Source organism: Hyperolius riggenbachi, chromosome 1 (genome assembly GCF_040937935.1).
Source record: "Hyperolius riggenbachi isolate aHypRig1 chromosome 1, aHypRig1.pri, whole genome shotgun sequence".
Lineage (NCBI taxonomy): Eukaryota > Metazoa > Chordata > Amphibia > Anura > Hyperoliidae > Hyperolius > Hyperolius riggenbachi.
In genome coordinates this window covers 293,061,901-293,084,988 of record NC_090646.1, presented here as the reverse complement: position 1 = coordinate 293,084,988, position 23,088 = coordinate 293,061,901, and the positions used below count along the sequence as shown (strand labels likewise).

Below are 23,088 nucleotides of genomic sequence, written 5' to 3'. Positions count from 1 at the left end.
ACACTGCATACAGTTTATTTCTTTAACATAAAATGTGGCTACAGCCATCACACCAAATACCAGTTAGATTTTTTTTTAAAATTGAGGCTACAACAATTTTACTGAGTACCGTGGTTAAGGAAGGTGGTGGTGGTGGTGGTGGTGGTGGGGGGGGGGGGTTTAAGGTTATGCACCACTATGGACGATTAAAGTTAGGGTTATATTCTAATAACGTCTACATCCGGCACCCTTTTGTAAATGGAATCACACTCATCCACTACAAACAGGCACCTTTTTATAAACAAAATAACATTTATCAGCTACACATGGCATAATTTTATAAACTAAATTAAGTTTCTCGGCTACATTCAACACCCCTTTATAAACAAAATCACTTTTATTAGTTATATCCGATGCCTTTTTAACAAAATAACATATATCGGCTACATCCAAAACCTTTTGATAAAATAAAAATCACATTTATCGGCAGCATCCTTTTATGTCTAGCATGAGGTTGTAATGAAAAATACAGCATACAACATCAAGATAAATCAGGATTCCCTGCTCAAAACACCCACTAGGGCTGTTCCTGCAGGCTTTCCAGAGCTGCCATTGGGCAGCTCTCTCTCCCTGGCCATGCCCCCTGGCGATCCCCCACCTTCCTGCGCGCTGGGGGAGAGATCTCTCTCTCTCTCTTTCCAGTGTCGTGACCTAGAGGTCACGAAAGTGAAAGTGGGGCAGTACGGGCCTCAGGAGCGGCAGAGAACACCGTGGATGGCGGCTATCTGATCCGCCCAGCCCCCTGGATCAGGTAGCTTAGGTTTTTTTTAATTATATGAGCCCACCTTGGGCTCTTTTTAAATCACCGTACAGGAGACCATACACCATACAATGTTGGTTGCATAATCTTACCATATCTACTGTGTTTAGGATAAGGGTCAGCAGAGTGGGACTACTTTAGCCTCCCGAGTACCGTGCAGCTCTGCGTACATAAGGATAAGACCCTTTTTTGTCTCTAAATGTTTACTATGTGACTGTTTTGATCGTCTCACAGTGATTGCAGGGCTAGGAGCCAATGAAATTGGCTTTTGATTGATGTCATTACTGGTGTGTGCAAGTGGATCAAGGTGGATGCACTGTCAGGATTAAATATCCATAAACACAGCATAGATCTAACTATGTGAAAGTGGTAAGATTGTATAATCAACATTGTATGATGTATGGCCAGCTTTAAGCTGGGTACAAACATCAGATAACAATCTTTGCAAACTGAGGTATTAATCTACCACATAGGTTTGTCAGGAAGGTTTGATAAATTGATTGTTCTAAAGATGCTGTACACATGCAACAGATCAGTTCACACAAAAGACCTGAAAAATGTCTTTACACTCTATTTACTTCCTTCTTTTTCAAGCATGCGTGTGCACACAAAAGTTAAGAAACATGTCTGGAGATCTATTACACCTCTTTCTTAATGATCAGTTATCTGCATATCTGATCCACCGGGTTGGATTTGAAAGATAGAAAGATAAATATCTTTCATCTGTATCTTTTGAGGTCTTTTGTAAACTTTTTTTTTTTACAAAGATTATCTGCAAAGGATCTTGATTTTTTTTTACAAAGACTTTATCTCGTGTGTATCACATAGTTTATTTCATCTCTGCCTATTTTTATTAAATCTATAAAATAACTTTAAGCAAATAAAAGCAAAAACGGACATAAAAATAAATTGTTCTTGTTAAATAAACTTTGATATTGGTTTTCTCACCTTGTTCTGGAAACATTGTTGCTATGCTTGCTGGGTGCTATATCTATTATATTATCACCAATACATACATACTGTTTTAATATGTATTGGTGTATATTACTTTTCACCACAGAATCCATATTTCCATAGTGTGATCTGTCCTTTAACACATTCATTTGCTCTGTATGGCCTGTTTCACATTGAAGCCATGACTATAAATTCATACATACTTTTCCTTAGATAATATGAACTTGTTTCCTAGACTGTGATCATATAACCATCAATTCTGGCTACTGAACACTGCTTTTCCCATTTTGATGGGAAGAGCCTATGAACAGCTTAATGACTTTGGCTGTTATTCAGAGCTTGGTTGATCTAGGAAACAGAAGGTGGTATCCATGCTAGACGACCATAAAACACGTCTGCCTCACACACAAAGGTTTGTCTGCATGTCTGATCTCACTGCTAACTCTTTTGCTGCCAGTGAGAACCAAATTAACTCTCTCCTGCTAGTATACCTTGGGAGAGACTAACTTTAATGTGAAATAGCGGCAAGAATGACATTGTTCAGAACAGTGTGCATGATCTCCAACATATGTCTCTTACAAAGTCATTTAATGCTAGGTACACACCATACAATTTTCTGTTAGATTTTCTCTTAGATTTACCTGCCAGATAGCTTTTTTTCCATGTTGTAGGTAAATCTAACAGAAGAATCTAACAGAAAATTGTATGGTGTGTACCTAGCATAAGATATTCCCTACTAAGAGTCAACATTGTACAACCTTGAATCTTCTTGTTTTTTTTTCTGCTTTGACGATGTATAAATAGATTTAGTAAATTTTGATATATTGTAACGTACCCATTTTCCCTACAGATATTGATGAGTGCAGTACAATTCCAAATGTATGTGATGGAGGTGAATGCACCAATACTGCTGGAAGTTATGTCTGCATATGTCCTAGAGGGTTCACCACAAGCCCTGATGGATCTCGCTGCATTGGTAAGTCAGTCCTAATTATTGATGTCAGTCCTAATGGTAAACCCATTTCATGTGCAGTTTTCATTCCAGTTGTAGACAAGAGACAGTGGGCCAGATTTATCAAAGCATTACCAACAGTTTTTTCTTCTTAAACCGTTCTAACCAGCAGAAGGAACAGTTCTGCATGATAATAAGAACATTCCTAAATTCTACTTAATAGTGGCAGTTTAGTGTGAATTTCTAGAACTACACTACAATTAACCTGCTGAGCGGTCTGGACGAGCTCAGCTCGTCCAACACCGCCAGAGGCTGCCGCTCAGGCCCTGCTGGGCCGATTTCCACCAAATAAAAAGCAGCACACGCAGCCGGCACTTTGCCAGCCGCGTGTGCTGCCTGATCGCCGCTGCAGCGCGGCGATCCGCCGCGTGCAGCGGCGAAAGAGGGTCCCCCCAGCCGCCCGAGCCCAGCGTAGCCGGAACAAACAGTTCCGGCCAGCGCTAAGGGCTGGATCGGAGGCGGCTAACGTCAGGACGTCGGCTGACGTCCATGACGTCACTCCGCTCGTCGCCGTGGCGACGAGGGAAGCGAAACACGGAGGGCCGCTCATTGCGGCCTTCCGTGTTATTCCTTGCCGCCGGAGGCGATCGGAAGATCGCCTCCGGAGCGCCCTCTAGTGGGCTTTCATGCAGCCAACTTTCAGTTGGCTGCGTGAAATAGTTTTTTTTTAATTTAAAAAAAACCCTCCCGCAGCCACCCTGGCGATTTAATCAGAACGCCAGGGTGGTTAAGAAGAGTGCAAATCCATCCCTGATGGAAATTAAGAAGTGCTTAATAGCACTTCGACACAGCTTGTGCAATGTGCAGGCTATGCATGATTTGTTAAGTGCTCGGCGGATTGGTCAAAACCAGCCTTATCAGCCTGCCGACGGATTGTACACACAGGGAAACTGGCTGGTCTGATGACCCATCGTGTGAAGAAATCAGGCATGTGTACGCACCTTCAGAGTGGTAATATTTGCTTCCAGTATCTTCCCCTCATCACTATTCCGCAACTTCATCTTTTATGCCTTCTGAAAGCATAAGGTGAACTTTAAAGGTAACCTTAAGTCTGATAAAAAAATTACATTTACTCACCTGGGGCTTCCCTCAGCCCCCTGCAGCCGATCGGTGCCCTCGCCGTGTCTCAGAGATCCTCCCGTCCTCGCCGGCGACCACTTCCGGTTTCCACGTCAGGACCCGACAGGCATTGGAATGCGAGTGATTCTTCGCATTCCCAGCCACAATATCGCCCCCTATGCTGCTATTGCGGGCAGGAGGCCGCAATAGCAGCATAGAGGGTGATTTTATGGCTGGGAATGCGAAGAATCACTCGCGTTCCCATGCCTGTCGGCCGGTGACGTCCAAACCGGAAGTGGTCGCCGGCGAGGAAGGGAGGATCTCCGAGACACGGCAAGGGCACCGATCGGCTGCAGGGGGCTGAGGGAAGCCCCAGGTGAGTAAATGTCATTTTTTTTATCAGACTTAAGGTTACCTGTAAGCAATAGCACTGACACACTGTAGTTGGGTCAGGACACCAAAAATCCTCTCCTAAACATGTCATTGCCCCATTAGTGTTATTAGCAATAATAATCAGCTACAATCTGTCAGTAGCCAACCCTAAGAAAAAAACAGCTAAAGCTTCCTCTTCCTGGATTTATTCTAAAGTAATATGTTTTACTTCACAAAATTAGTAAAATCTAGCTCTGTTCATTTTAGTTACTGTACCTGAATGGGCTTGCAATTCAGACTTGCTGTCAGTGTTGGGGCTTCCATACGGGCAAATTGGGCAATTACTCAGGGACCCAGGACTTATAGGGGTGTGTCTCCCCTTAAAGGATGTCACTATGTAGATTTGAGTATGCACCATGTATCACCATTAGAGGGTGACACCTAGGGTTAATGCAGAGTGCACATTGGAGCGTAATCCCATATGTCCAGCTGGCATGCTCCTCCTTCCTTCCTCAGAGCATCCTTCCAATTTCATGGCTCCCCACAGCAGTGTCTCAGTCCCCGTAACCTGCCAGCATGTTACATCAGTATGTGTATGCCTGCAGGGAATGGAAAAGAGGTGTAAGAGGAAAGTAAATACAGGAGGCTGGAAAAAGGATGAGGAGTGCATAAGCGGGGCACGTGCAATGCATCATTTAGTAGGGGGAGGTAAATGACAACCTAATGCGCTATGGGGGGGGGTCAAAAGGGCTCCAGCTTCCTAATACCACTAAATAATGAAAAGGTCTCTTGTCTATGGACCCATTTCACTTAGATAAGGTTGTTCTTCCTGTGTGAGTGTCATATGCAGATTAGTAATAGACAATCTGTTGACAACACTATACCTTATGCACAGAACTCTGGGTCATGTGACTTTTACACAAATAATTTCTCTGGAACAGCTGCTTCAGTTATGAATATTGTGTGAAAAGTGGCAACGTCCCCTATCCACCTTTACTAACAATTACAAATAGGGTAAGCAAGGACTTCAATCAATCATAATATACGTGAAAATTTACTAGGAGTAATTCTCCTCACCCCTGTACTGTTCTGAACAATCCATTGTTGGGAGTTGAAACTAAGCAGAGGTTTATCTGTGTACATAAAAAAATGAATCCCTCTCACAAATCAATCCCTGTGGCATATTATCCTATATAATAAAACCCTACTGTCTCTGAGTCCCGTGTCCCTGTGTGTGTTCCACATGCGCTCTGCACATGTGCAGGGACGCAGAGACAGAGTGACACGCGGCAAGCGATGGCGGGCGAAGGGGCGGACGTGCCGGCGGGCCGCACGGCGGAAATGTGCGTGCGCGGAGGGCGCATGCACAGGGACAGACCTAGCCGTTTTTAAACTAGCTTAGGTCCACTAGTACTGTATAATAAACCCTCAGTCTTCTATATATATAAAGCAGGCCTGATTTGTGTATCATCATTTAAATAATAGTCTAGTTTAGCTGCTTTCACCACACTGTCTACAAACCAGAGAAGCTTCTTTAATTAAAAGCATAACATCTCCACTAAATAATTCTGGAATATTCTTAACACATTATTGTGTGACTAAGAAACCATTAAAAGAAAGAAAATCAGAACCCTGCAATTATTTCCAATTATACTTAGAACACATGTCACTGCTCTGGCAGTTAGATGATGTTCATAGCAGTTGGGTGCAGGATTAATTTTGACCTTTACGCACAATATTTTATTGTTAAAATACAGAAAGTAAAGAGCCTTACTTGCTGAGGTTCACTTTCTGCACATGTGAGCACATAACTTCATGATTTCTCCTAGTTAGAGAAAAGGGCTGTGCCAGATGGCCGTAACCTCAAAAGGACTTTGTATTTGTGCAAAGAAAAATCCTTTTAGAAAGGCTATTTGGGTTACTCATTTTTTCTCCACTATTCTAATATTTAAACATCATTACAAAAACCCCTAAAATAAAAATCACTCATTTGGGCTAGTGCTGACTTGTGCGACACTGGCCTAGCCTGGCTATAGAAAAGACAGCCACTATTCTGGCAATCTAGTAAGATTTGTAAGGTAGTAATGGCCTAGTCATCATTATTGTGAATGTTTTTATTTCTAGGGTTTAGATGAACTTTACTGGTCCTTTTATACTGGTGTGGTGTGATATGTGCATGGCAAAATTGCCTACCACAACGCATCACACCGCACCATTCCACAAACTTTATTACATACGGTAGACAAGGAAACCGTCCTGAAAAAGTCTTGCCGCTCAGTCATGAGCACACACCCTCAGTCATGTGCACAATGCTAGTGTGACGAAGCTAATGGCAGCTGTGGCGAGCGACACCGCCGCTGCTGCTGCCTCCATCTCGCCACTCGTTCCTCCGGCGGAGGTGGTCTGGGGGTTGTCGGCTGCGGCGAACGGTTCCGTCGCCGCAGCCGCCTTGGTGCCCCCGCCTGTCCTCTCGGCGTGTAGGATGCCGAGGACGGGGCTTTCTCCTGCTCACAGGGTCGCTGTCTTGCACGGACGCGCGCACAGACAGGACCTATATTCTAGGAAAAGAGGCGTCAGCTGACCTACCGGTTGGCTGATGTCAGAGGAGTTCCACGGCGCCCAGGATTGGCTGATCCAGGAGGGGCGTGCCAGTGGGGTCTCCTCTGCTTCTTAAGCCTTCGGGCTTCAGTCTATAGTTGTCTGTTGTAGTGAATACTTGCGTGTTAGCGCTCAGACCTTAGGATAGATCCCTGGTGTTGATACTAAGGATTTCACACCTAGTCTAGGATATTGCTACTTGCTATTGTTATTTGTGAAGACTAGTTCCCGGGTGTTGATGCCAAGGACTTCACACCTAGACTAGGATATTGCTTACTGTATTGATCTCCTGTGTATGACTCTTAGCTATTTACACTGATTCTGATCCTGTACTTTTGCCTATCTGCCTACCTGTTGCTGAACTTCTGCCTGATTACCGATTATTCTCTTGTCTCACGATTCTGTACCGATACATACCTTCCTGTTGCTGAACCTCTGCCTGATTACCGATTACTCTCTTGTCTCACGATCCTGTACCGATACCTACCTCTCTGTTGCCGAACCTTGCCTGCCTGACTATTCTACTCACCAGTGGGCCTTCGCCACTGGTGAGGAGCTAGCTACACCAGCTCCTCTGGTGAAGCAGTTCTACTAGGCTGCAGTACAGTCTGAGTCACTCGCCCCTCGGGTGTTCTCTTGCCTGCAGTACACTCTGAATCACCCGCTCCTCGGGAGATTCAGCCTCTTTCAGTATTGTGTATCCAGCTTGCTGGAGCTTGTGCTGTAGTGCACGCTCAGTGTACTGATAGTACCTCACCAGCTCCTCTGGTGAGGTCTCATTCACTATTAAAGTTACGGTTGCACCAAATCACCACACACTCAGCTCTTTGTCTGCTATACTAGTATTATTGGTGATTCTGCAGGTCACCCATAATCAGGTATAGCGTCTGTATTATTGGTGATTCTGCAGATCACTATATAATCAGACATCTGAGCTACAACACAAGACCGTTACAGCTAGACAGGAAATACATCAGGTTGAAATTACCATGAAATCTTGAAAATGTTCACATTACCATTGACTTGCATTGCTTCCAGGACTGCAGCATGCGTCTGGAAAAAAGGGCTTGGGATATACACAAAATTATAAGAGATTATCTCTAACAATATTTTTCATTTCTATGTTATAATCTAAAATCAAGTGATTAATATGTTGAATTAACGATAATAAAATCGCAAAATACAGTCTATAACAATAAAACAATATGTACACTTGTATTAAGCATAGTAAAAAAACTGTAGATATTATGATATTTTACTGCAACTATACCTAACCCTACTCTCACACAGAACCCTCCCTGTACCTATCCCTAACCCCTAGACTCCCCCTGGTGGTGCCTAACCCTAAACCCCTCTAGTGGTGCCTAACTCTAAAACTTCCATGGTGGTGCCTGACCATAAGACCCTCCTGGTGGTGCCCCCCCCCCCCCCCTTTACAAACACACAAACTTCACTGAAAATAACATGAATAGAAAAAGTTATATATTTGTAATAGAGTAAATAGCCTTACAATCACATACTCAAATAAAAAAAACTTAAAATAACGGTAGTATAAAAATCTATATATTAGTAAGATAATAAATGTGAAAACTATAACTTACGCATTATAATTCTGAAAACAAGGTTAATACAAAACGTAATATATTTGTAAGAGAAAAAGCTTCTAAAACAAAAATGTACACATTATACTTCTGAGAATGAATTTTAAAATGGTAAAATAAGTTAAAACGATAATGTACACATTATACTTCTGAAAATGAATTTTAAAACAATAAAATAAGCTAAAATGAAAGTCAAAACGAATTTCTAAACAAATTTCTAAACGATATTTGTCACAAATCTTATTCTATAAACAAAAAATTTTGTTTACACGGTCCCGGCGCCCGCTATTTATTGGGCGCCCTAATTTCTTCAGGTGCGGTGACACAATAAATGTCTAATAATCATAGATAGAGTTCCCCTGCCAAATCATTTAGCGGCCTATGCCTTTGTTTCTTGAGTTTCTGGATTTTTTTAACATCCTGATCAAGGAGGCATTTACAATTGCGCTGAAATGTATCTTTCAGTAGCTAGATGCAGCTGAACAAGGGAACTGTGCCTTATCTTATCAAAAGAGGCATTCTGAATCTGAAGACCCCTTTGCATTGAAGCTGTCAGGGAAAGTTAGATTATAGGATTATTATAGATTAAAATACAGCTAGTGAGAGCTTGATGATAATTACCTATCAGGAATCTCCTCTGCACTGGCAAATTCCAGGTGTACCTATTAGTGTTTGCTTGCGTTACCAATCTTGGCTCCGACTACAATTAATGGGCATATGACAAGTGTATTTTAACTTAAGAAGATTTCCTTTCTTATTCTGATAGAGGTACACTTGTTAGTACTTCAACTTAAAGAGACACTGAAGCGAAAAAAAATTATGATATTATGATTGGTATGTGTAGTACAGCTAAGAAATAAAACATTAAGATCAGATACATCAGTCTAATTGTTTCCAGTACAGGAAGAGTTAAGAAACACCAGTTGTTATCTCTATGCAAACAAGCCATTAACTCTCCGACTAAGTCTTAAGCTGGCCATACACTGGCCCGATTTGCCGTCGTTTCGACAGCAGATTCGATCACTGGGATTGAATCTGCTGCCAATCGTTCACGCTACAGGGCCGAATTTCGATCCCGTCGATCGCTCCGTGCGGAAAATTAGCGTCGATCGCCCGCAGGTAGGGTGCGCGTCGCAAGCGGCGTTCGAGTACCCGACGACCGACGCAATAGAGCCGCATACATTACCTGCTCCGCCGGCACGACTACCCCCGGTCACCGCTGCTCCATGTCCGCGCTGGTCTCCGGCATGCTTCAGTTCCTCCTGCCTGGCAGGAAGTTTAAACAGTAGAGGGCGCTCTACTGTTTAAACTTCCTGCCGGGCAGGAAGAAGTAAAGCATGCCGGGGCCGGAGACCAGAGCGGAGACGGAGCTGCGGTGACCTGGGGACTGGAGTCGCGCCGGCGGAGCAGGTATTGTATGCGGGCATGCGGGCGGGGGGAGCGGCGGCAGCACCACCACCACCACAACAGATTGTGCACGGTTTCAGGCTGAAATCGGTTCACAATCTGTTTGCAGTAAAAACTCTGATCAGATTCGATCAGATTCGATCAGATAAGGATCTGTCAGTTGGTCGAATCTGATGGCAAATCGACCAGTGTATGACTACCTTAAGTCGTGGAGAGGGCTGTTATCTGACTTTTATTATCTCAACTGTAAGTGAACTGTTTACTTTTTCTCTGTTAGAGGAGAGGTCATTACTTCACAGACTGCTCTGAAAGACTCACTTTGAATGCAGAGTGTTGTGTAATCTGCACATATTATAGAATGCTGCAATGTTAGAAAAAACACTATATACCTGAAAATAAAAGTATGAGAATATTTTCTTTGCTGCTAATCTTCTAGTAATTATTCATAGTACACAACCAATTCACTATATCATTTTTTTTTTTTTCGCTTCAGTGTCTCTTTAAAGGGGAACTGAAGAGAGAGGTATATGGAGGCTGTCATGTTTATTTCCTTTTAGACAATACCAGTTGCCTGGCAGCCCTGCTGATCCTCTGCCTCTAATACTATTAGCCATAGCCCCTGAACAAGCATGCAGCAGATCAGGTGTTTCAGTGGTTCAGACTTATAAGTCTGATCTGACAAGACTAGCTGCATGCTTGTTTCTGGTTTTATTCAGATACTACTGCAGAGAAATAGACCAGCAGGGCCGCCAGGTAACTGGTATTGATTAAAAGGAAATAAACATGACAGCCTCCATATACCTATCTCTTCAGTTCCCCTTTAAAATACTTAATGTATACCTGTCAGTAGGAAATTAGGGAGACTGCCACCTTGACATCATTTTTAAAATGCTAGTTTCCTGCCTTTGTTAGTGATTCTGTAACTTCAGTTACATAGCTACATAGCTACATAGTTATTTGGGTTGAAAAAAGACATACGTCCATCGAGTTCAACCAGAAAACAAAGTGCAACTCCAACCTGCTCTCTCACATATCCCTGTTGATCTAGAGGAAGGCAAAAAACCCGGCATGGTCCAATTAGCCCCAAAAGGGAAAAAAAATCCTTCCCGACTCCAGATGGCAATCATATAAAATCCCTGGATCAACACCACTGGGCATTACCTAGTACCTAATCAACCCAACAGCCCAAACGTCATTTTTTTTTTTCCATTTTAGCTAATAATTTTCAAAACTGATGGTGCAAACTACTCTTTGTATCCCTGGCAGCCTAAACATTTCCTGGCAATTTAAACATTTTGACCACATGATTTCTTCTCCATTTCAAATCACAAACAAGCCTTGAAACCCTTCAGACCACACAATAAGTGTGTCAGCAACACATGCAGGGGGCAGGGGTAAAATTGTGGTTTTTAGTGAAAAAACAGTTTTTCACCTTTTCTGTTTCAGTATTTTTTGTGACTTTTTCAATAGAATGACAAGAGTATACTGCTTTCACATTGCCAGGTGCTCACACTTCTCCTTAATTAAGCTATTACTTCCCTTGTTCATACACATCATACAGGGTTTATTCCTGGCCGATCTACAGTGATTAATCTCAGGCTCTTGTATGCTAATCTTCGGGCAGCTCATGAGGGGGTTGGGACCTGGATAGTGGTTTCTCTAGATGCCAAAAATGCATTTAACACCATTTAGTGGCACTTCCTGCTTGGGGTGCTCTGGAGATTTGGGTTTGGGAACATATTTTGAGATAGGTCCAGTTGTTGTACACTAGCCCTATGGCACAGATTACAGTAAACACCGATCTGTCTGGGCTGGGACAGGAGGCAGAGAGGCCCTTTGTCGCCCCTCCTTTTCGCCTTAGCAATTGAGACGCTTACTGCCCAACTGAAAGCTGACATCAGCATTCGCCGTCTGAAAAACCAAGACACGACTTAAAAACTGAGTTTGTATGGTGTCACGTACCTGGAACAGGCATGCAGAGTAAGTTTTCTTTCACTTCTTTTGTTTCTTCGTATTAAGTATTAATATAGGGCTGACTTTTTCTGCAGCGCTTTACAAAGTATATACTTTAGTCACTAACTGTCCTGCAGAGAAAAGTTACTGAAATAATAAAAGTGGAAATGGGGCACTCCTGGGTATGTATATACTGAATGACATCAAAGGTGCCACTGTCATAGAGATTTCATTATAATGCATTTTGCAGTAGACAAAGCTTCTTTATTTAAAAGAGCCTAAAATCACCAATGTGTTCATAGGGCACTTGATAACATTTTCATCTGCATTCATTATATATATTCCATTCAGGTTATTCGTAATTTAATCTTACTGGATTTTATTAGAGTACATTACCATTCCAGTTAGATAAGTTATTTATTGGTAAATATTTAACAGTAATACTTAAAACACACATTTATTGTAATGCTTTATAAAGCACCCTGTTTATGCAATCTCTGATGGGGTTAACCATATACATTGTGTAGATTAAATGTATACTGTAGTTAGTGTCTCCCTCCACAGACTTCCCTCCACAGACTATTGCATAGGCCTCAGTTCAGTAAGGTTTATCAAACACTTTACCGAACGTTTGATAATTTACCTCATGGGTAAAGTCCAATTTTGAATTCACTAAGGTGTTATATATTTATCTAATGTTTTATCGATAAAACAACAACAAATATGTAACACCTTCGTGAATTCAAAATTAGATTTTTCCCACGAGGTAAATTATCAAACGTTCAGGAAAGTGTTTGATAAACCTTAGTGAATTGAGGCCATTTGTAGCTGCCAGTATATGGAGGATTTCAGATACTGACTAATCCTACTGAGATGTTTGGAGAAATTGCTATCTTTATTATGGTAACCATTCTTGCAAAGTCCTGGTGAAATAACTTGACATACTTTTTTCCTTAATCATTTTATTTGTGCAGTACCTGGGTGTGTTTTGTATGAAATAAATAAATGTTCCCCTTAGGCCGCGTTCACATTACAAACGCGGACGGGCACGCACGCGGAACGCAACTCGTACGAACGCACGCCATCCGCGTTTGTATGCGTTGCGTGGCTGATCCCATCACTGAAAAGTGAATGGGACAGCCACGCGTTTTGGCAAAAAATGCGTGCAGCATGCGTTCCCGGACCGCACAGGTCCCGAACGCATGCAGTGTGAACATCAGACAGTGCACTCTATGCACCTGCACGCGTTTCCAAAACGCGGCTGGAAACGCGTGCAGTGTGAACGGGGCCTTAAGGAGAGTATATCAACAAATATAGCCTCAGCAATATTCATAATCACCTCTAGTAAGCACTGGGGCACTCTGATGTATAATGGTTTCTGAATCACTGACCTAGAGTGAGTGTGTAGATCAGGTGTACATGGGCAGGTTGGTGTGAATTGATGGCATGTGACTGAAGTCCATGATTTATAGCATGGACAACTCTAGGGGGAGGGGCCCTTGATTATATGATACTACTAGATGTTGTATATACATAAACTCACATAAAAATATAGGGCCCAAAATTAACAGTAATTGAGGTTATATATATATATATATACTAGCTGATTGCCCGGCGTTGCCCGTGTATGTATTTGGCTGGTGTTGGCTCCACCTACTTTTTCTAACCCTAACACACAATTACTCACTGACCAAGTTTGTGAGCTTTGTGGTCTTTGGTATCAATAATCTGCATTGAAATGAAACAAATCTGATTGGCTGTGTGTGGCTCCACCCCTTTTTCTGAATTTGAACCCCAGTCACCCTATAACCAACTGTACCAGGTTTGAGGCCTGTGCCATTAACAGTTCAAGAATGGTAGCAATTAAATATTTCCCTTGAAAAGCAACAGGTTAAGTTTGATTCACTTTTGTAGGCTCCACCCACTTTTCTGAATATTAATCCCAGTCACCCAGTGACCAACTGTGCAAAGTTTAAAAACCCTGCCATTAACAGAATGGCTGCAGTTTACATTTTCCCAGTGAAAGCTGTAATTGTCTCCACCCACTGATGACCTGGCGTTCGTTGCCCGGGTATGTATTTGACTGGTGTTGGCTCCGCCCATTTTCTAACCCTAACACAGAAACACTCAATGACCAAGTTTGTGAGCTTTGGGGTCCTTGGCATCAATAATTTGTATATTCCCATAGAAATTAAACAAATCAGGCTGTTTGTGGCTCCACCCCTCTCCAGCATTTGAACCCCAGTCACCCAATGACCAACTGTAGCAGGTTTGAGGCATCTGCTATTAACAGTGTAAAAATGGCAGCAATTTAAATAATCCACTTGAAAATCAACAGGTGAATTTTGATTGGCCATTATAGGCTCCACCCACTTCCCCTGAATATTAATCTCAGTCACTCAATGATCATCTGGGCAAATATTGAGAACATTTCAATAAACAGTGTAAGAAGGGCTGCAGTTTACACTTTCCCAGTAAAATTAAAAACTTTTTGTAACCTGGACACAAAGTCACTAATCAATGCCCAAGTTTGTGAGTTTTGGGGTCCTTGGCATCAATAATTTGTATTTTCCCATGAAATGAAACAAATCTGATTCACTGTTTGTTGCTCTGTCCCCTTTTCTGAATTTGAACCTCAGTGACCCAATGACCGACTGTACCAGGTTTGAGGCTTGTGCCATTAACAGTTCAAGAATGGCAGCAATTTTAATATTCTCCTTGAAAAGTGACATGTGATTTTTGATTGGCATTTTTAGGCTCCACCCACTTTTCTGAATATTAATCCCAGTCACCCAGTAACCAGCTATGCTAAGTTTGAGAACCCTGCCATTAACAGTGAAGAAGGGCTGCAGTATACAATTTCCCAGAAAAATCTGTTTTTAACTCCACCCACTTTTTGTAACCTGGACACACAGTCACTACTCAATGACCAAGTTTGTGAGCTTTTGGGTTCCTCGCATCAAAATTGTGCTAATGGAAGCAGTTTATCCAGCAAAGAAATCTGGCTGTTTTTGGCTCTGCCCCTTTACTGAATTTGAACCCCAAACACTTAACGACCGACTGTAGCAGGTTTGAGGCCTCTGCTATTAACAGTGTGAGAATGGCTGCAATTTCAATATTCCCCTTGAAAATCAATAGGTGAATTTTGATTGGCTCTTGTAGGCTCCACTTACTTTTCCGAATATTAATCCTAGTCACCCAGTGACCAACTGTGTGAAGTTTGAGAACCCTGCCATTAACAGTGTAAGAAAAGCTGCAGTTTACATTTCCCCATGTAAAAAGTTAGTTGTTTTTGGCTCCGCCCACTATTTCTAATCTTGACATACAGTCACTTACTGACCAAGTTTATGAGCTTTGGGGTCTTTGGCATCAATAAGTTGCATTTTACCATTGAAATTAAACAAATCTGATTGGCTATTTTTGGCCCGCTCCCTTCAGAATTTCAACCCCAGTCTCCCAGTGACTGACTGTAGCAGATGTTAGGCCTCTGCCATTAAGAGTGCATGAATGGCAGCAATGTAAATATTCCCCTTGAAAATCAAAATGTGAATTTTGATTGGCTGCTGTAGGCTCCACCCACTTTTCTAAATATTACTCCCAGTCACCCAGAGGCCAACTGTGTCACGTTTGAGAACCCTGCCAATAACAGAATGGCTGAAATAAATCTAACAAATCTGACAGTGTAAGAATGGTAGCAATGTAAATATTCCCCTTGAAAATCAATAGGTACATTTTGATTGGCTGTTGTAGGCTCCACCCACATTTCTGAATATTCATCCCAGTCACCCAGTGGCCAATTGTGTAAAGTTTGGGAACCCTGCAATGTAAAAAAATGAAGTTGTTGGCCCCGCCCACTTTTTCTAACCTTGACATACAGTCACTCAATTATCAAGTTTATCAGCTTTGGGGTCCTTGGTATCAATACTTTGTATATTCCCATTGAAAAAGAAACAAATCTGGCTGTTTGTGGCTCCGCCCCTTCCTGAATTTGGACCCTAGTCACCCAGTGACCAACTGTACCAGGTTTGAGGCATCTGCTTTTAACAGTATAAGAGAATGGTAGCAGATGAAATATTCCCTTTGAAAATCAAAAGGTGAATTTTTATTGGCTGTTGTAGGCTCCACCCACCTTCCAAAATCTTAATCTGTCACCCAATGACCAACTGTGCAAAGTTTGAGAACCCTGGCATTAACGGTGTAAGAATGGCTGCAGTTTATATTTTCCCAGTAAAAGTTGTTTTGGCTCCGCCCACTTTTTGTAACCTTGACACACAGTCACTCAATGACCAAGTTTGTGAGCTGTCAGGTTCCTGGCATCAAAAATGTGTGAATGGAAGCAGTTTATCCACCAAGGAAATCTGATTGGCTGTATGTGGCCCCGCCCCTTTAGTGAATTTGGACCCCAGTCACCCAATGACCGACTGTAGCAAGTTTGAAACCTCTGCCATTAAAAGTGTAAGAATAGCAGCAGTTTAAATATTCCCCTTGAAAATCAACAGGTGAATTTTGATTGGCTGTTGTAGGCTCCACCCATTTTCATGAATCTTAATCACATTCACCCAGTGACCAACTGTGTCAAGTTTGAGAACTCTGTGATTAACAGTTTAAGAATGGCTGCAGTTTACATTTTCCCATTGAAAATGAACGGCTGAAATTTGATTGGCTGTTTTATGCTCCGCCCACTTTTCCTGGATTTGTAACCTCGGTCCCCAAGTGACCAACTGTGCCAAGTGTGGGGACACTGGCTTGATTACTTAGAGAATGGCAGCCTTTTACATTTTTTCCATTGACTTGAATGGGTGGAATCTGATTTGCAGTTTGTAGCTCCGCCCAGGTGTGCAGGGGGGCCGCGAGACCCCCAGAACATATCATCCCAGGTAGTAAGGGATCTGCATACCAAGTTTTGTTCAAATCGGTCAAGCCGTTTTCGCGTGATCGCGGCACATACACACATACATACATACATCCGATTTTATATATATAGATATACACCTTTACCACAAAGGAACTGGAAATCTAAAATGTAATAGCATAAAAAAAGGACTATAAAATGCAACAGAAATATCATAAAAGCTACTGTATATATCTAGTAATGGTTTTATATAATAACACCAATATGCTGGAAAGTGTAAATATATATCATATGGTAGTATCCACATGCTTTATAACCACACCCCTGGAATCCCGACAAGTGTATCTTATAGTTAAAGTTGGGATGTGTGGGTATCCATCAGTCCACAGAGGTGTTGGAGTGGTTTGTGAATTAGAGGCCTTACTGTCTCCCTTTTGAAAACTGCATGTGATGGTTTTAGAGTCACTGAGCAACCGTAGAATAGGTATACACATCAGGTGTTCAGACTTCAGTCTGACTCCACTCACATTGCATGCTTTTCTCAGGCCTGCCACTCAGACACAACTGAAGTAGGGATGCTCGGTAAATTCCGCGGAATTGTTAATTCCGTTATTCCGGCCGGAATTAGGTCAATTCCGATTCCGGTAGTCGGAACGGAATTACTAAACCTCTCAAACGGAATTCTGCGGAAATTTTATTATTTCCGCAATAAACCCAAAATATATCTCTCTCTCTCTCCTTCTCCTTCTCCTCCTCCTCCTCCTCCTTCTTCTCCTCCTCCTCCTCCTCCTTCTCCTCCTCCTCCTCCTCCTTCTTCTCCTTCTCCTCCTCCTCCTCCTCCTCCATCCATCCATCCATCAGTTTAAATTTTTTTTGACGGAATTCGGAATTCCGCGGAATAGTTCCGGAATATCGCCGTAATGAAATGGAACCGAAATTTTGGATCGGCCGTTTGCGGAATTACCGCGGAACGGAAAAAATGCTATTCCGAGCATCCCTAAACTGAAGTAAAAAAAAAAGCATGACAGCCAGGCAAGTGACATTTTTTAAAACTAAATAAAGATGGCAGCCTCCATAATCCTTTCAGGTTTTCTTTATCAGGGAAAGAAATTGTACTAGGGTCATTCATTACCCTTCAGTGGTTTTTCTATGTTAATTCATTTGTATAAATGTGGATTTCATAAAATAACAATTCAATTCTAACATTAGTTTTAAAAAAATAGATATTAGGGGAACCCATTTTCTCTAGCCAGGATTTCTAAGGATTCGTAGAGTAAAATATCATACATGGGAGATCATATTTTCCTAGTACTTGGGTACATACAGGATCCTCTATATAATATCAAATTACCATTTTAACTATTATCAGAACAGCTAATGGGATGCCTGTGTTTATCCAAACACATGGTTCGGTGCCTAGGATTGTATCTATTTTTAAAAGGCATTTCTACTACTATTGAGTAGAAAGGCAATTTCTTCACAGTACACATGTAAAAAATAATGACCAGTATTACTTCAGATTTCTTATATTTTGTAAGCATATACAATGCAGACAAAATGCTCCTTATGCTACATACTCACTTCGCGACCCAGGAAGATGGATCCCAGTGACATCCCACATTGACGAGCGATCCCCGATCCATCCCGCTGGTGGCAGGTATGCGCGACGGCAAACGACGGGCACAAATGAGACTGATCGCGGTACTTTGCGCGAAGTTGTCAGGGATCTTAGAGATCCGCCGTGACGGTCGACGTGACGTTCAAGATCACAGAAATGATTGCTTGTCTCTTAAAGTATCGCTGGTCATCAGTAAAATCCTCATAAAAATTGTGTCGTGGGTATGGGCCTTAACAAAAACTGCTAGTGATGTGTCACAGTCTACTGCCGATCACTCACTTAATCAAGATCAACCAAGACAGTAACAAGGTCACATCTACTGTGAAACTACCAACTTAAACAGGAATAAGGGAATGACTGGGACGATTTTTTTTTAAGCAGAGCACTATAACTATGGTTACAAAGATGCATAATCTGAGCTTACTGCTTAGCTCTGCAAATTCACAGCCATCTTCACACTGCAACGGAAAGAGCATGTTCAATAACATTCGATTAGAAAAAAGACTTGTGAAGCTGTAGTCTATGTATACAATATTTTTTAATGTTACGTATAATTATAACTGTCAAGCTAAACTGGAATTACAATTAAAACAGCAATGTTTTTGTTGTAAAATTCCAATGATTTTCAATGATATCTTAAAATATAAAATATTATTAAATATTAAACTGAATATAAGGACTGAGTGCAATTAGCAAAATCTGATTATTTAATTTCTTAATTTGTAGATCAAAGGACTGGCAGCTGTTTCTCTGCCTTAATTGGGGGCCGATGTGCTGGGGAACTTCCTGGCCAATACACAAAAGGACAATGCTGTTGTGATACAGGACGATGTTGGGCCATTGGTCAAACCCCAGAGATGTGCCCAGTCAGGGGTTCTGGTAAGTATTCAATATACTTCAAATAATTTATTTAGCTGCAGATGTAAGTTATAAATATAACCACTAGCTGCAGATTGTAAGTTATATAAGCACAAACAATGAACATTGTTGGAACTATGGAATTGGAACTATGGTACCCATATTCAAGCTATTTAAAATGTTCAAAGAAATACACTTTTCTTCCAATCATGATACAAGTCAAACTATTTCTCATATTAGCTCGTACATAGGATATACTCTGTCAATTGCTTGATGTCTTCTGAACCTTAACATTTCTAGATTGTGCCGCATTTATTTTTTACACAGTCCTGATATGTTATAGAAGTACAGACTAAGTAAGCAGCAATCTCATGGTGAACCAGAACTTATTGGAGTGTGTAAGGGGCCGCATTGGTCCATAAAGCCCCCTTACTAAAATACTATGGAAAACAAAAGTTTGCTTTCTAAAAACAGAAAGAATTTGCAATAATTCAGGCTGAAGTGATCTCCGAGATGTCTCCCAGTGCATCGCTGCTGAATATATGTAAATTAACCATTGTTGTCCCTGCAAGCTAAACACACCTCCAGATCCGCTGGAATGCAATGATGTGTGTTTCGGATTGACTGATCCTCACCATTGCATGGCATGGAACAATGGTTGATTAGCTTTTCAGCAGTGTTGCTCTGGGAGACATCTCGGAGCTCACTCCAGCCTGAATTATTGCAAATACTTTCTGTTTTAAGAAAGCAATCTTTTGTTTTCCATAGCATTTTAGTAAGGGGGCTTTATGGACCAATGTGGCCCCTTACACACTCCAATGAGTTCTGGTTCACCATGAGCTTGCTGGTTAGTCTGTACCTATAAAAAAGCTGAGATCCAGTTTGACACTGCCATTTCCCATCTTACAAGGACATGTTTAAAGAGAACCCGAGGTGGCATTTCATTACGTTAGTGGGGCACAGAGGCTGGTTGTGCACACTAACACCAGCCTCTGTTGCCCCATCGTGTGCCTCAAAGACCCCCCTGCTCGCCGCTATAGCCCCCGCAGTGCTGGCAACACGCAGCGCGTCGCCAGCACAATGTTTACCTAAGCGCTGTCTGTCAGTGCCGCTCCCCCACCTCCTCCGCATCGCCGCTACCCGCCCGCGTCCCTTCCCTCTAATCAGCGGGAGGGAAGGGACGTGGGTGGGTAGCGGCGATACGGAGGAGGCGGGGGAGCGGCACTGACAGACAGCGCTTAGGTAAACATTGTGCTGGCGGCACGCTGCGTGTCGCCAGCACTGCGGGGGTATAGCGGCGAGCAGGGGGGTCTTTGAGGCACACGATGGGGCAACAGAGGCTGGTGTTAGTGTGCACAACCAGCCTCTGTGCCCCACTAACGTAATGAAATGCCACCTCGGGTTCTCTTTAAAGCTGATTTCAACCATTTTTTTAAACTATCCTCACCCTTAGCCCCTAATGTATCCAGTTGCATTGTAATGTGTTTGCCCCACACCCAAACTTTTTATCCCCTTTCATAATCACCTCTAAAGGTTTAAGCTTTGTTGTTAAGTGACCACATCATCTGGCTGAATAGCCATGCAGAATTCAGAGCCCACTTCCGGTCCAAGGAATGCTGTCCTGACTTCTCCTTTACCACAACCTCTCTTTCAACCAGCTTCCCTTCAGAAGTTACTTGAGGACCAGGCCATGCCATTGCAAAGACATAAAGTAGGAATATATTCATTTAAGCCCGTTAAGCTTAATGTGTTCAGGCAACTGCAGCACATGGGAAATTTACTGCGATAAATGCAAATGACATCATTTTTTTTATGTCATTTGTATAATTTAATTATTTATGCAACATCTACACGCCTGTTACATATATGAAACAAGGAGAGGAGAGGAGAGGAGCGCTCCGTAGTGTATTAATCTTTAATAATTAAAAACAGTGTGCATACAAATTTGCACTTACTAGATACAAGATGTAACAGGCGTATAAGATGGGCTAAAAAGCCCTCTCAGCAGCAACCAACACAGGAAACCTGGGAACAGCTGTGGCCAATGACCGTCCTGGTCGAGATGGTGATAGAGACCTGAGGTGCCCGACGTTGTGCTCTACGTGTGCTGGATGGCATCACGACACGTTTCGGTGTGTCCACGCCTTCGTCAGGTTGACCAGTATCTAGTAACTGCAAATTTGTATGCGCACTGTTTTTATTTATTAAAGGTTAATACACTATGGAGCACTCCTCCCCTCCCCTTTTTTCATTTTGTTTTTTACCAAGCCCAGCTGTGCAACCCAGCTTGGAGGAGCTGCTAGAGTGTGTCACCTGTTGGTTGCCTGGTGGACTGTGCAGCGCAAGATTGCCAATCTCCTGCTTCCCCTGTTACATATACAATGCCAGTTACTCAAATTATGCAACAGGTTACGTAATTTGCATGAATACCGGTAAACATAACATTCGCTTCCTGCGCACATTAAGTTTAGTGGGGTTTAGTGAATATACTCCTTGGTGCCTCCAGAAGTCCAAGGGAACCTGGGAGACAGTAATCCTCACTGCAGTGTAATTGTTGGATTTTCAGGCACCTCATAACTATAAACTGGTTTTCTTTGCAGGGAGGGTACTGAGAGATACACAGCATTTTCTGTTGGGGTAAATTACTAAGAAAACAATTAAGTGATGAACAGTGAGATTTTTTTTAAGTAAACCAGTCTCTATTTTCAAGAGACTTAAAAGTAAATAACTGTGCATTTTAACTTATATCATAATCCATTGCTAAATTCATACCATTTGTCCACAGATGAATATCGAAGACTTTGCATTGAAGGGCTTCCTCTAGGCCCTGCATACCCAGGAACTTATCCTCTCGGCCCTGGTGGAGTTGGACCTGGAGGTGTTGGTCCTGGTGGTATTGGACCGGGAGGTGTTGGACCTAATGGATATGGCCCAATTGGGGTTGGACCCAATGGGCAAGGAACAATATCTGGCTTACCAAGTGTGGGCACTGAAATAGGTAAAGAACAAGCAAATAAATCATTGTCATAGATTATTCTAGACTTTATAGAGGATTTTAAAAAGTTAGGAAATTGCACACATTAACTTCAGTGTCTTATCTAAATAAATATTTGGTATGTATTTTCTGACTTATCTCTCCTAACCCATTAAGTCGATCACTTGAAATGTTTCTCTTTAAAAGCGTTATATTCTGTTCAGCTGGAGATATCAGGTGACTGAATAAATATCATGTAATCACATCATTATCCAGTCCCAGCATGCTTTCTTCCTCCAGGAATGACCTTTTGGCTTTACAGTTGTTCTTCTTAGTGTGTTCACATGAAATTACACAATCAGATGATTCAGATTATAAAGTAATTCAGAGTTTCTCGAGTGTTAAATTTTCCACCACCAAGTCTTCAGTCATTAAATCACCTGCAATGGACAAAAATTATTTTGGTTACATGCAGTTCCTACCTACACTGTAATAGAAAAAGCTTTCAGCTGTGACTATTTAAAAGCATTCCTCCTAACTGTTCCTTTCTCAGTGGAACAGTCCCCTTTTTGTAACTGCCCCCCTTTGTCCATCTTTCTTGTATTTGCTGAGCTAGTACAGGTATGTGGGGCTGCAGCACAGCTGCCCAGAGTTACATTTTTTAATAGCTCCTTATGGTGCCTGCTATGTTGAATCACTGCCATTCTTTAATTATTGTGCTGCTTATAAATGTTCTATTAACTATGCAGTGTTAACCTCTTTAAACCATTTTCCCTGCTGTGTGGTATCTGATTCATCCCATTCCTATGCATCTACTGAATGATCCAACATCATAGCTCTTTCTGAAGTTGTCACAGTGATGGGTACATAGTAATGGACACTTGTAGTCAAACCTTTAAATGCTCCTTACATAGCTAATTAGTTATGATTAAACTAACATCGATTTACACCCATACTTGCTTTATATAGACAAGTGCTCACTTTTTATGTATGGTTAATATAATACAGTAATGACTAATAAGCACAGTGCA

The 23,088-nt window shown here is 41.9% G+C and overlaps 1 protein-coding gene across 4 annotated transcripts in view; it reads left to right on the top strand.

Moving 5' to 3' along the window:
* Positions 1 to 23,088, top strand: part of LOC137508077 (fibrillin-2-like) — a 710,315-nt gene that overhangs the window by 581,935 nt on the left and 105,292 nt on the right. For all 4 annotated transcript variants that reach the window (XM_068233727.1, XM_068233729.1, XM_068233728.1 and 1 more), the window contains 3 exons: positions 2,604 to 2,729; positions 18,952 to 19,104; positions 21,869 to 22,081. In XM_068233727.1, the coding sequence (XP_068089828.1) occupies positions 2,604 to 2,729; positions 18,952 to 19,104; positions 21,869 to 22,081 (492 nt within the window). The remainder of the gene's footprint in view (positions 1 to 2,603; positions 2,730 to 18,951; positions 19,105 to 21,868; positions 22,082 to 23,088) is intronic.